Genomic DNA, 15,816 nt, shown 5'->3' on the forward strand with positions numbered 1-15,816 from the left:
AGCATTATGAAAAAATAAAGTAATCGAATGCATCCTTAGTCTCCTGCTTTTTAACTGTCCGGGAGTATGTGACTGTTTTTATGCCTGTGAGAAGAATCACGTATGTCCAGCTGGAAGAAGACACCAAGATAAATTCTCAACACCTCGGAGAGAGAATATTCAAAAAATACTTGGGTAAGTAAAAGAAAAATGAAAACAGAAAATGAATGCATTAGGTTACAAATGAAATGCACAACACACGCACACACATACAGTAAAACAATTCCTTCAGTGCCCATCAAGTTAGGCTGCATGACAGCTATCTTAGCCACAAAACCCAGGGGTGTAAATTTGGAATAAGAATTTTTTATGTTTTCTTAGACCAAGAAAGAGCTGCTCCCATGACAGCTTTCTGAACTTTCAAACAAAATGAACAAATCAACTGTCTTTCCTGAAGGCAATTCAAGCTTCTAAAAGGGAGTTTCTTCACTACAAACAGGAGAACCTGCACCATTTTCCCTGCAAAAACCTGCACATGTCCATTTGGACGCCTGACTCAAATTGTTCTCAGAAATTTACAAACTAATATTTGTCTAATGTAAAAAAAGTACAAGTATCAACTCAGATTCCCTACTCATGCTGAAGTAAGTACAGGACATGCTCAAAAATGTATACCAAGTACACAGATGTACACTGGTGTGAAACAAAAACGCACAATGTGAAGTGACAAATGGAAGACACTGCAAACAATGTCCAATATGTTACTAATGTTTGTTCTGCTAATATAATATTAATCCTCAGCAAAGATTAGTAGATTTATGCAAAGTGTTTAACAAGTGTCAAAAAATCCAACGGACTGGATTGTATTGAAGTAAAGTTAAAAGTAAAATGAAATGAAGTAGCCGAAAATGGTAAGGTACTGCACAGAGTACATCGTTACTTTTCACCAGTATCATTAAGACAAGCCAGAGTCATTTTTAAAGTACCTTTCAAACCATGGTATCTCATACAATGAGCAGTCCTCACAGTGATGTCAGCCATGTTAATCCACTGTTGATCTACCCGTAGCATCAAGCTCTTCCAAAATCAATACAGCCAGCAAAGCTTGTCTTCTCTTCATCACATTCTTTACATCCTACAGTTTCTACAAAGTGTGATCCTGCGTGTCATATGACGGGGCTCAAATTTACATTTTTAATTTCTGCGAAATCACCCTCCGCGTCATCATATACCCAAAACAATACAAGATGTTTCATTATAAAGTAGAATAATGCGTATTTCAAAACCCAAATTTTTTCATAAATTAGTATGTTGCAATTTGCAGTTATTTAAATTCATCATTGACGCCTATATATTCCAGTAAGGAATATTATAGGATTTCCTGCGGCCTAATAAGGAGTCTAACAATGTACATGCTATTCTATGAACTTTTCCAAATACATTATTTAAGAGCTTTATTTAAAGGTTTCCTGTATCACATAGTTTACCTATGCTATGCTAAATGTGGATTTTCTGTCCATCACATTTCGGGTGCCGATCTGCAGCCCCCACCGAATGAATGAGGCTGGATTCCATTCCATATTTTGTGTCCCGCTTTGCCTCGCTAGTGCATCAGATCTAAACACGGAGCGCTTCTCTCCACACAGCATTTCCACCTCAGCACAGCCACCGGGGGGCTTCGTCTGCCCAGCTAAGTTGAGTCAACACACCGGGAAACGCGCTGCCTTGATTCATGTGGCAACCCCACACTCGAAATCCTCCTTACTGCTGCGCCGGGAGGGACTTTGAACCATTCTGGGCTGCAACAGAACTCGGGATCTGCTGTGGGAAATGTGTTGGTAGACAGCTGTAGTTGAGTTAAACGCCCAGTCATTAAGTAGGCTACCTGCGGATCTACTGCAGGGGGGGGGGAGTTTCACCAGCAAGCGGGATTACTGCAGACAGCCTTAAACAATAAGGATTCTCACAGAAGTGAACAATGCTCACACTGGAGACCGTCATTTGCACTTTTTCTGTGCTGTTTGTTGCAGCAAGAGCCGATTTGAAAGCCCGGAATTGCAGCGAGGTGAGGGAGGCTTCGGTCGGGAAAGGCTTCAGCTTCGCACATGTTCCTCTCCAGGAGATCCCAGGTAAGGCTACACTTGGTGTCAGTTAGGGCTCACGACCTGCCCCACGAATAAACGCAGGCTGCAGAACGACAGGAGCCGGTTTTAATGTTTAGCTGCATGTGGAGTTAAAGTAAAAAGTTGGAAATCCCGAACTGTACCACTCTGTAACTCTTTGGAGATGCAAAGTCATTCCTGTTAGGGTAGATCAGTAATGCTGCAGGGGTAAACTGCCACTGCGCAACGCTAATCGGTTCCACAGCACCTCAGCCACCTGTCACTCATTAAGTTTAGGTGACGCTCATTGACTAAAGTTTTAAACCGCACAAACACAGGGTGATACACGGTAGCTTAAGTAACCAGAGCCTAATTGACATGACTGACTCGATTCGTCCAACAGCCTGCACCAGTGAAGTGACAGGCCTGGTGTAACCTGGACACCCATAATGCAAACGACAGTCACACGGGACTAACACTTGGTGTGAGGTGGTCTAGTTGCTGATGTATTAATGTCTTGTCAGCTGAGGTAAAAATCTGTCTGCGTGTGTCCAGTGGAGAGGATCCCACTGTGCTAAGATAATGAGTGGACCACTCTGCAGATTAACTCTTGTGCTGAGAAAATGAGGTGTTAAGGTAAAATGGGGCTGCAGTGTTTCAGAATAATCCATAACTATCTATATAATTTCAGTCACTCACTTCAGCTCAGATACCTTATTGAATAATTGATATTATTTAGACTTTTTATGCATCAGCGTCCTGTCACAATTAATATAGTGTGTGTCTGTGGTAACTTGGATGGCCTGTTGGATTTTTGAACTTGAATACTTAAATATTTTATCAATATGTGAATAGATTGTTAACATTGTGGTTTTGTAATTCAGTCATTGCAATGTAAAATAAAGATAGAAGTGACAAAGTGCTTTACTGCCATAAAATGTAATGTACTGTAGCAGTAGGTGAATTCTAGGTAAACAATTAGGCTCTTTTCTTTTTTTATAGAAGTTATAAAACCCTTGGTTGAACATGTGTTTAATTTTTTTTTCACTGCAGAGGATTGTTCTTAGTTCCACTCTCAGCATAGTGATTATTTGTTTGACATGTTTGTAGCTAAAGAAAATTAATTGAGGATAGGTGTGTTTTTTTTCTTTTTTTCTTTTTTTAAAAATATTGCTCCAGCTGACGTGTGTCTCCAGGTCGTCATTATTGTGTTTCAGGATCATAAACCAGGAAATCTGGCACAACTAAAAGGCTGCATAGTTGATAACAGGCACAGCTGTTCAGAGCTGGGTTGAAGAACTAACTGATTAAACCCTTTGGATCCATGTCGCTGACATCACAACTAATCTTCCAAATGAGTGAAAAATTCAATCTCTCCAGACTCTGAGTGATGTCATCCTGAATAAACGCCTTTTGATCTCGTCTTTGAGTCATAACCTTACATGTCTGTTGGAGAGACAACGCATTATCAGCACCTCAGCAAATTCACACCGTGATGGGCATGCCCTTCAGGCTTCCAACTTATTGCCTCTCACTCATGCAAAAAAGTCATGCCATATCTTGAGTAAAGTAAAAGTAGAAATATCTTTTATGCAAAAAAGCATAACATCTGCTAATAAAACGAAGTCTGACACTTTTTAGAGAATCAGAAGCAGAAATCTTTCATCCTCACTGTAAACTGTAATTTAGAGCTGATTTAATTTTTATCATATTGATGGTACATTACTTTTTATGCTGTTTTTAAATTGTATTCAAACTGAAGTAGTTGTTTGATCAGTAGTTTGATTCCTTTTTCATTTTGTAATAATTCAGACAATCGCTTTGAATTACTATTTACACTGAATTACACATGTTGCACGTGCAGCAGGTTTATATTTAATTTAATTTCATTTAATTTTAGCCATTCAGCAGATGGCACTGAAGGGGTTAGGGCCGTTCATCTGGCACATGGAGAGCATCTTAGGTCATGACGTTAGGTTGGAGTTAATATTCCAGTACTCGTAGATTACTTGGTCCTCCTGGGACCTTGTGTAGAGTGGCTCCTAAAGCTTCCCGTACAGCTCATTATTTCTGTCATCCTCAGCACTGCCATCACATTGTATTAACTCACTGAAGATTTAGTTGAAAATATATTACTGGTCCACCTCTACAAATAAGACTGTCTCCCCGTACTGTATATTCATACTGAACGATGGTTTTGTGCTGTTTGACTTATCTTTAGGATGATAGTGACTTACTGTCTTAAGTACCGATAGAGATCATTTAGATTTAAAGTCATTGATTAGTGCCAGTCATAAAACATTTTAACCTATCAAGCTATATACAGAATATATAAAGTTTTTTTATTATCTTAGATTATGTTAAAATTGATTACATTTATTATAATTTAAATGGTTGCACGATTTCAAATATAACAGAGGAATAATGCGCTTAAGGCCACAACTACAGCCTGTTATTGTTTTTTCCAAGTTAAAAAAGAAAAGCTCAAAATCACATGTTTTTGCTGCTGTGGGTGGTCGAACAGAATGAATCGGGTCAGGAAGAATAACTGCAGTGGTGTCAGTGTTATTGACAGAAATGTTGTTATGATCCGAAGCCTAAAGGCTCAGTTGGTACAGTAATTCCAGAAGACTAGCTTGAAGCGATCATTCTATCCGCTAAGCAGGCCAAGCTGGAGGTTGTCAGCAGTAACATGGCAAAGGCATTTTGAACCACGGGAGCATGAACTTGCAGATTGCTTCAACAGTCTTTAGAGTATTTGCACATATAAAACTGCCTGGAGCATCTCCCGCTCCTCAGCAAACTACTTACTGTATATCTATTTAATTTAACTTTTAACTAATTCATTCAGTTCTGAGCATTTGAAGTCTGAAGCCTTAGAAATGCGCCTTTAAATCCATTTTTCATTGTTCTTGTTAAATATCAGACCTGCACACACTCTTGCCCTTACTCTTGAGAGGTGTCAGTTTCCTCTCAATGGATTAGGGGTTCGCCCTTTCTCAAGCTGGATAAAAGCACTGTTGTTTGCTTATGTGTCAAGGCTAGTGTCTATTAAATGTTATCAATGCAGAGATTTATTCTTTTTAACTTTGATTGTTTATATAGTCACGAATGTCTGAGTGTCTGAAACATGGTAGAAAGTCAAACAGAAAAATATAAAAAGTAAGTACAGCCTTAGACAGGCTGCACCCATTGGAACTTTTTAGAATATCACATTGTATCATCCAGCTCTGTTTACTTCCAGCCAGGAGATGGAGATGAGACAGAAATAACATTGCTGATATTTTATGTGATCTTTGGCTGGCTGCACAACGAGGCAAATGATCTCTGCTGAAGCATGTAATGTGCACAGGTTCTCTACTGTCATGTAATGGGATGGAGAGGATTAAAAAGGGCTAAATGGGAGTGCCTGCAGAGGAAATGGGCAGGTGACTTTGTTAGGCCCTGCAGCATACATCAGTATCGCTATGATGTATTGTCAGCTTATTGCGACCTTCCTGTCAGTCACACGTGAAGATAGATCTAGGAGTGAAATCCTGAGTGGGATAGCAGCATTTGATGTGTTTATGCTTTGCATTTCTCTCTGCGAACCTGAAAATATTTGTTATGCGACTGCAGATAATTGGAGATGCAGGATTTGTGGTTCTTGTTTTATTTTTTTAGTTAGTATATGGTTGCACCACTATTTGCTATATAATGTAATGTGAATGTGCCCTACTGAGAAACACAGGGGGGTTCTATCAGGGAAGAAGAATCCAAACAATCATCATTTTTTTCCATGGCAGAGGGGATTTCTCAAAAGCTGCCTCCATGCCTGTGTCATCAATCATGCTCATGAATGCCAAAATGGCCTCACGATGGGCTGTCTCTGCGGGTGTTCCCTTCAAGAGCTGTAGGCAACATTGTGTCCTGCAAGTGTTTTAGGGTTGCAAGACTAAAGGCAGAAAAACACAAGGCTCAAAGCATATCAAAAAGGTTAAGCGTTTGCCTTTGAGTACAAATTTGCAAGATAAAATTAGCTTTACGCCTGAACAAAGCTCTGTGTCATGTAGTATAGAAGCTAAAGGGATGTTAAGGAAAGGCTGAATACTGGATCTGGTTTAAAGGCACTGGAAACTTATTTTGAGCTTCATAGTACAAGCAGTGAGATCCGACATGAATACATTAGGATTTGCCCTCACAACTGTCTGATTATCCAGATAGTTCACTCCTCTGTGGTGAACCCAGGGTCTCCTTCAGCTGGACATATGTGGAAAGAGGGATATGAATCTTTCCCTCTTAAATGATTTGATACACATCTCAGTACATAGGCCAAGATTGGATTAAAAAAAGATTTCAAATGATACACTACACTAAAGTTGCATGTAGGCGGAAACAAGTTTAACCCTAAACCTAACATAATAACACAGCACCATCAGCTAGGACAAACTATCTGTAAAACTTATCTGAAGTGTAGAAAAAGTTACAGTAAAATAATATGTTACAAACTTCCCCCTTGATTTAAAAAAACAAACAAAAAAAAAAACAGCTTTAATTTCTGATAAAAAAAACATATGTAATAAATATGTCCATGAAAAAAGTTTACTCCATATTCTATAAAAAAGGGTGGATGCAAACTTTTTCACTCAACTGTACACTGTCATTTGCTAATATTAGGCTAAATAATGTCAACGTTTAGCCAATCAATTTTGGGTATTCTGCCAAAATTAGTGATGCTACAATCTTTTTTAGCTATTCTACTATGCAGCAGAAAGCTGCACTATTGAGCAAGAGTGCTGCAAAACAAACAGGTTGAGATGGACAAAACATGTTAAGAGTTTGCCAAGTAAAGGATCAGATTTGCATTGGCTTTATTTCTAGCTTATACAGATCATTTAAAAAATGGCTGGATCAGTCTGATGCCGGTCTGCTGCATTGATATCTGCTGCAGCCCAATTATGAACCACTTTATTCCTGAACGTGGCTTTTTTTTTTATTTATGTAAAATCTACAATTTTCGAGTGCACATCAGGCAAATTTTCATCCTCAAAAGTGTGAACGTCTGTAAAATTTCTAGGTAGATTTTAGTTAGACTGGATACAGAAAAAAAAAAAAAAACTGGAGTCAAAGTCTTTGTTACAGTGATTCAGTCACATTGAGGTGACCCTTACATTGACTACAGGACTCAAACACACGTTGCATTGTAGATGTTGTCATTAATCAATATTCACAGTATGTCAGTCACTGTTAGGTGCACTATAGTATATCATATAAACCTTTAAGCTTTGCTCAAATGCAGTGCAATGATATAATCTCATAATCACTTCCATAAAGCTATGAAATTGGATTTGCTGTTAAATTTAGTTCTACCACTCTGAAAATTATAGAATATGTAACAATGCTCTATTTTAGCTCAATTCAGATGGAGGTGTTTTTCTTGATATTTATTTTATTTTTTTTACTCTTCTGGATAATATTACTAAAGACAAATCCTGTCTCTGACCGAAGCTCTGTAAATATTGTTCATGGACTCCGACAGGGTTTATGTCCAACTTTCTGTTGCTCATAGCCCTGTTTGCTGTAATATTAATACATCTGTTACTCATTTTAAAAAGTGCGGATTCTAGTTGGCAGTTGGGCAGTTATCTACAATCCTGCTTATTATTTGTTCATTCGCAGTGCATTTTATGTGAATAAATAAATCGTTCTTTAGATCTTTCCAGAAATGTAGTTTGGGATCAGATTAAGTACGGAAACTGTAAGGCATGGAGATAATGTTTTTCTGAAGCTCCCAAGTACTGTAAATTTATACCGTTGATAAGCAGCAGTTGTCATATACAAAAGCTCACTGAAGGAATGATGCTGCAAACACAGCCATGAAGAATTAATGTTTGTCAAATTCATTTGAGATAAATCTACTGTGAAAAACAAGGAAATGGATTGAAGTTACTCTCCTGAGACGCATGGCAATAGCTGTTTAATGGTTTAAGAATCATTTGAAATGTGAAAGAATGAGTACTCTTGTTGAATAGATGCTATTTTGATCTATTAGTTCCTGTCAACAACTGTCCAATTAAATTCTAACCTGGAGCCACTGACAATGAGCTTTTTCATTCCTCATTTAAGAAGCTGGCATAAACATATTTTTCTGTAGTCACTTTGAACCTTTAGAGTATAGACTGCATCCTTTTTAAACAAACACATCTTTTGGTAGGTACCATCTTACAGCACTGGACTTTTTTTCAACCAAATTCCAATGATACCCTGGACATCACTGACTTCTCAAACTTGAAATTCCATCAAGTTAAAGTTGAAGGTAGTTGATGTGTGTCAGCTCAGATTCCCAAATCCCAAATGATAAAATGTGATTGAGTTACTGTTTAGACACACATCTCTCACTTGAGATTTGACTAACTTGTCTGAGTTCATTATTATTAAGTTGATTGATTGATTATTTTGTTTCACCGTTTCCAGTATAAATTTTGCTCTTTGTTTAAGCCATCCAGGGACACTTGCCGACTTTCAGAAAACAATCCTCAGGATCAGTGTGTGTTTTCTCACTGATATGAGGATCACATTTTAGCTTTGGGCTGTGATGTATAGCTGGTACTTTTTCCTGACACCTCATCTGCCTGTCAAAAGCCGCCATCATGAAACAAAGCCTCCTCGAATCCTATGTTGCTATCGTTGGATCTATCTTTAGCCACACATCAGCCACTCCTATCTTGTTGACAACGTCTGACTTGACATGATGTGCAACGGGAGAAGCAGTTTTGCCTTTACACTGCTCCTGAATACAGTTCAGTGGGGTGTGTTTGAGAAGCCATGGGGAGCTAAGTGTTGTGTGGTTGAGATGAGTCCTCTTCACTGCAGTTAAACGCTCTGAAGACCAGAGTGCTGTTGGACTGTAACAAGGTATCAGAGCTTATCAGTGTCTGTAAACTAAACTGTAAATGCTGAGTGAAAGGTAATGATCAGTACAGGTCTCAAGGCCCAAAAGCCACCAGCTGCTACCTGTAGTGCAGTACTCTGCCATGCTCCACTTAGCAAGTTGATGCAGAAGAGAGTGGCTTGCCTGCTTAAGTCTAATTCTCAAGGGCTTCTAGGCGTGCGCATGGGTCTTCTCATGCCAAGCCCACTAGCTTTTTATTACATACTTCTTAATAAATATCAAAGCTGGACATGGCGCTACATATGCTGATTATGATGTGCTTGTTATTCCCAAATGTGATGCACATTTATCCATAAATTATTATGAAAAATATTTTGGAACTAATACTCTCAAAGTCAATTGTGTTGTATTTTTCGTTTGTATAAATGATACTTTACAGCTTGATGATAATAACAGGGCATTAGTGGGAAATAATCTAATGCTAAAAACTGTGTCAAAATTTGAATTGTGTGTTTCATCTGACTGACAGTGCAGAATTGGAAAATTACACAGTTAATTCTCATTCAATCATGGACTCAATATAATCACTTTAACTGTTACGGCCACCGGCTCTGTACCAGATTACCCAGATTTGTATTTTCTTTGAACCCGGCAGACCATATATTGTCTACAAAACTCCACAACAATTTCACCAAAGCTTCTTAAAAATCCTTATGCATTGACAGAGGGCACTTATGGATTCTTATTTCTTTCCTCAAAGAATTAAAATTTTTTTTTTTTATAGTACGTTTAAAAATATTTCACTATGAAACGCCATACCGTTGAGTCAACTTAGCTGTTTTATCATGCACACAACCTTGCACATGGCATGTTGCAGTGGAATATCTTGACATAAAAGGGGGAAAAAAAATACTGACACATTTGGTAGGAGTATGAAACTGTTCTAACATCTTTATTCCTGTCCTTTTTCCCTTCACGCTGATTCTCCTGAGGATGTAGAATACCATCATGCCATTGTACTATGCTACTTTTATTGTAGACTGTTTTATGTTGGTGAGAATTCATTTCCTCTTGAACCTGTCCTCATTCACCCAAGGACACATACTCCTCTGTATCAGCATCCCATAGTTATTTAAAACATGAGCATGCCTTTCATTATGACTTCTGACATGACCTAAAATGTGATAAGAATAATGTCATTCAGTTTTGATTGATGCAAGTTTCTGACTTGTGTTCTGTGAGAAACTTGTCTACGAGTACACAAAACCCTCCAGAGACATTATTAAAAGTGGAAAGTTAAGGCTGTGTGAAATTCATAGATCCATGATAGATCCATGCTGATGTTCATATTCACTGAATTTTATTGTAATGCACTGTAGTATGTGAGGATGTGATCCAATTTTACATGACGTTCACTTGTCAAAGTCTGATAATCCATAAGCCAGGGGGAGACTTCCGTGTGTGCCACGTAGTGGTAGAAACAGGACCTACATTTACCCAAATGTATGGTGTTTCTTAGATGTCTGATTAACTGAACATTAGCTAAACTGGTGATATGCAGTGACCTCAGATAATTTCTTGTTTTTTATTTATTTATTTATTCTCAGAAAGCAGTTTAAACAAGTTAGTGTACTTGATGTATTTAGGGTCAGATATAATGAACTCTACATTGTCTCATTTTGAGATCTAGAAAATGACCTATTAACTTACTTACAGGGTATAACCACTTTTTTCAGTTACTCACACATTATGTTCATGCATTTATTACAATAAGTTATAATAATTAGGCTGTTGATGAAAAACATCCTGAGACCATTACATATCTGCAGCAGTGTTCTTGTGTGTTTATGTACAAGCTTCAGTCATGTCACACATATAGCGGCTCATATGTATCTTAATTAAATTAGCTCAGATTTTAAAAAAGATATTTATCAGGGAAAAAAAACACAAAAGCTATATACATTCCACGTTGTACAAGAGCTGTTTACATGGAAGCAGAAATAAACACTTTGGTTTTGAAAAACTGCACTATTTTTGTCAGACCAAATAAAGGCTGATCCCGTTTCCCATCTGCCTGTTTTGGAATAACCTTGGTTAGGCTTGGATAGCCCTTTTCTTAGGTTATAATCTAAGCATACAACATCTAAGCCATTTCAGACCATAGTAACCAAGGCAAATGTAAATGTATTTTTCTCAATGGGGCTTTACCTTTGAAATCTTTTCCCAAACCTGCTGAATTCTTAATCATCAAGATGATGATAAATATAAAGCACATTAATGAGACTGTCATAGCTATATTACATGGATGAACAAATCAAGTAAATCTGAACTAGGGCTGTTCCATAGTTCAGATTTATCACGGACAATATCATATAGTCAACAATATATCTAGATACTATGTTGAAGATATTTTATTTTTTAGCCCACCCAGTTTGTTTATTTTTTTAAGTATTGTATCATGTCCAGGCTTATTATTTTTGATTACTGATTATGTTTTCTTGGCCCTAATCTGAACATTTTCAGAACAACACAACTGTCAGGATGTCAGGTACAATTACTAATGGCAAGACAAAGTTTGGCAGGAAAATAATGGGTAGATATTTGACCCTGAGTTTGTTGCTGTGTTCAGGAAACAAGATCTGGCAAAGCCTTGGCAGAGCTTGATTGCAATTTGTTTTGACAAATTGTATTTATGAAGCTAAAATGAGATGGTGAGCTAAATAGATCAAGATAGACATTCACTAAATTATGAATTAAAAAAATTCTGGATAAAATGCATGGACCCTAAAACTCAGTCAGACCTATGAGCTGCTAACAAGCTGTCAGAATTCAGACTTCTTTTGTTGATAAAGTGATGTGACAAGGAAGAAGAAACTGCACCGACACCAGGAATGTTGATCTCATTAGGACTGAGTATGGCTTCAAGTGTGAATACATAGTTTGTCAGGGAAAACCATGGGAGATAACAGATGGTGTAGCACATATGTTGTGGTTCTCTTTGGCCAGGTACACTGATGAATCCTTCTAAGGGTTGGCCTACATATGCTGGTATGCACAGGAGCTCTCACATTTTATTCTCTAAGATGATTCATAAATTCATTTGTGTCGAAATACTTTGCAGAATTTTGGGAATCAATATAGCAGCAACATGGGGCAAAAAAAAATCAACCCTCTCCCAAGTCCCCCCCAAGCCCAGTTTTATCAAATTTGAATAAATAAGAATGCTACAAATCCTATCAAAAGTAAATAATTAGAATACCTTTTTCTTTATGAGACTAGTATTAACTGATTAACTGATTACTCTGATCTGATTTGTGACCGTGCAGTTACTTCCAAGTACACTGGTGCCAAAATGATCCAAGGAACCACACAGCATAGATGTTTAATGTCACATTTAGGTACAAGGAGGGAAAAAACCAAACAGTAAATGCAACAGACATTAAAACAAATGTTAATAGGTGTATTTTTGAAATGGTAATTTGGTCGACAGCTCTGAAGATTAAGAGTTTGGGAAGAGCTTCGAGGTTAGAAATTAACACAAAAACAGACAGCTCTTTCTTTGTAACACCAAACACAAATAAGTGTGGGCTGGAGGTGTTCACTGAATTCTCTGAAAAAGTTAACAATGACAACAAATGCATGTAAGAGATCCCAGACTCCACAAATTACTATATAAATGACCCTAAAACATGCAGGCATCAGTAAAGCGGTTTATATACAGTAGAAATTAAGATTGTTTCACATGCTGCCAACAGGTGAAGATCAAGAAGCTTAATTTCGAAAACTACTTAACACTGGTGAAGGATGGGGAAATACCTACGCTTAAAATAAAGGAAACACTGAAAGTTTTCTCTTTTCTACTTGCTGCCATTAAATGACAGGTGTGTGCTGTAAAATGTGAGCACATCCCAGCAGGAAGAAGGTAGAATTTAATTATCTTTGTAGAGCTTCATTAGCGGTTGATAATAAGCCAGCTGATTTGACTGACACTCCTTTTGATTACAGACATGGGATTGACAAGAAGTAATTACGATTTATGACATCTTGCACAGGTATCAGTGTATCACTGAGTGCAGGCATAACCTTCTTATTAACATTCAGCTTTACAGTGATGGTGCGTTGTTAATAGTAGTGGCATAACATTAGTATGTATTTAATCTGCTACATGTTTTGTTGTTAGTAACTTACAGCAAGGATCTGCTGCTCTGCATGCAGGTCAAAGTAAAGCATCCTTCAATAAGCACTGGACAAATACAGGACGGGGACCAGGCTAGTACAGTGAGTGGGTAAACAAAAGCCCTATTTGCAAAAGACAGCTTAGTACAGACCCAGTGAGGAAAGAATAAAAAAGGACTATGCTAAAGCTAAGCTAAGACATTTCCAGTACCTGAAGAACACTTTTGTGGTTTTTTTTTAACTCTCATTCCATTTTTCTATTTGAAAGATGAGAGCTAGTGATAGAAAAGCAGATAAAAGCTTAATGCTACGGTAAACTTCATTATAGGAAACAAAGTGTAGCTAAATCTAAATCACTGTGACTTTACACACAAACATAAAAAAGGTACACTTCACCATAATTCTGCATTTGTGAGTGGCACACACACGAGCACACACACAGAAAAACATTACTTCGACAACTTAACTTAGTGAAGCCCACAAGCTGTTTGTTTCACCTCAGTCCAACTGCAGCTACAGTAGATTATGTGTTTATGTGTTACATGTGTTATTTACTTGAATGGTACAAAATAAAGTACTGTATCGGTGCCAATTTATAGTTTATTTGGAGAAACTTGCTGAGTTCCATAGAAATGCTAACAATGGCATTGTATTCAGCCAATAATGTCTGGCGGAGGACTCCCATCTACAACTACTCACAGCACAGCAGAATTTTTTTTTCATCCCTTTCCCAAGGCTCTGAACCAGCAACACACATGCACATTGTTCCTCTTACAAAAGACTAGGGTTAGTGTTCACAAATGTGACTTAGGACTCACAACTATGTTTCAATGGTTAGGAACACATTAGACATAAAACCAATAACGGAGAAGTGTATTATGCGGCAAGACTTGTGTGAGAAGTTTCCGCTCAGTTATATCTTTGATTCTACCCAGGCAGAGGAGATGGTGGCCATTTGGACACCCTAACCACTCAGTCCCAGTCGGGAGCATACACACATCCTATGCAGCTTGAACTTGTTGCTTATCTAACCCCACTCTCTAACATAACTATATATACTGCCACAGAAACACAAAAAACTGATGAGTAGACACATGTCAAAAAAAATTTTCATTTTGTATTTGTGGGGACTAATTGATATTTATTCAATGGTTTAAATTCTATGATGATTTTATTGTTTTAGTTTGTGAGACTGACCAAACTGACCATTTAACCATGTGGTCGCACAAACAAAAAACAAAAAAACTAAGCATTAAGTCACATAGCTGCTACTTCCTGCTGCTCAGTTTGTTTCAAATTAAAGTATTTCTTTTTACTTAAATCCTACAAATAAATTCAGGCAAAAAAAAAAAAAAGTGTTAGTGCAGCAGCAGAAACATCACCATATTTTAATTTAATGTATTTTTCTTTTAGTGGATCTTTCTGTACCTTTTTAATACAAGTCTGTTGTTCTGCTCTATCACACAGACTTTAAGTACTAATTAGCTTATTATCATTTCAAATGAAACCAGAGAACACTTAGCTGTACAAGATTATTCTACTCAGACTAGCTTCCTGTTGCTGCTTATATAATACAATGTGTTTTTTTCTGATCTAAAGCCCCAAATACGTACGCTGAAACAAATGCAACACCTGACGCAGCCAGCACAAACATGACTCCAGTGAACATATCCAATGTGCAGTTTTGCGTACCTGTGAAGGTGATCAAAGTCAGTTCACAAGGTTCCAATATAGGCTACTGAACACAGAGGGTTTCCGTGACCACCGTAGCAAATGAATATACATCCACATGTATCATTACACGCCACTTATTGCAAAGTGGAAAGAAAAGAGCAAACTTGGTCCATCTATCCCTTATCTGTAACCACATATCCCGTGTAGGGTTGTGGGTGTCCAGAGCTTATCCCAGCTGTCATCGGGCCAAAAAAGAGAGACCTACTCAGGCAGACAAACATTGAAATCCTCATTCACACGTACGGCCAGTTTAGAGCCACCAATTAACGTAACAAGCATGTCTTTGTACTGTGAGAGGAAAGTCATGTAAGTACAGGGAGTACATAGAAACTCCACATGAATGCTACAGTTTCCCTAGTGGCAACACTTAGATTGCATTGCAGCACTTTACGCTTTCATTGCGCATTGATTTTTTTTTTTTTTTTTGACTGACACACTCAAAAATGCAGTTATGCTTAAAATCAACCTTGTTTAGTTTGAAACGTCTGCATTCAGGTACTCGCATCAACCCTGTTTTGGGGCCTAACTGGGAGCTGTAGTCCTGGATCCACTCTACCTACTGTACTGCTCCTTCTCTCTGTTGTCTGCAGAGGTAATGCTGCTAGAAGACTATATTGAACCACTGACTTTTTTTTTTTTTTATTAGATGAGAAGCGATTCAGCACCAGTCCCGTTTCCCCATTGTTTAACAATTCAAAAAATACAGTATGAACACAGAAATTGTAAGCAGGTGGTCAGAGCCGTTGCATTGAACTGAAAGTAGTTACCGTCAATGGAGGCAGAGGTGAAGGAGTGATCGTGATATAGCATCATGTCTCTCTTTCCCTTTCCCTCACACTCACTCATTGTCTTACACTTTGCTTTACTGTGAGTGTGAAACTGTGTGGTCCACACTCCATCTGTTGCCAATGCATAATCTAGGCACCAGTGAGACCACAATGCTGTTTAACCATT

General features: G+C 37.8%; 1 protein-coding gene across 2 annotated transcripts in view; it reads left to right on the top strand.

The window, feature by feature from the left end:
* The first annotated feature begins 1,343 nt into the window (after positions 1-1,343).
* The window catches only part of LOC137133344 (glypican-6-like), a 73,367-nt gene continuing 58,894 nt past the window's right edge, over positions 1,344-15,816 (top strand). For both annotated transcript variants that reach the window (XM_067516867.1, XM_067516868.1), the window contains exon 1: positions 1,344-2,108. In XM_067516867.1, the coding sequence (XP_067372968.1) occupies positions 1,958-2,108 (151 nt within the window). In that variant the 5' untranslated portion in view covers positions 1,344-1,957. The remainder of the gene's footprint in view (positions 2,109-15,816) is intronic.

This window comes from Channa argus, chromosome 9, assembly GCF_033026475.1.
Source record: "Channa argus isolate prfri chromosome 9, Channa argus male v1.0, whole genome shotgun sequence".
NCBI lineage: Eukaryota > Metazoa > Chordata > Actinopteri > Anabantiformes > Channidae > Channa > Channa argus.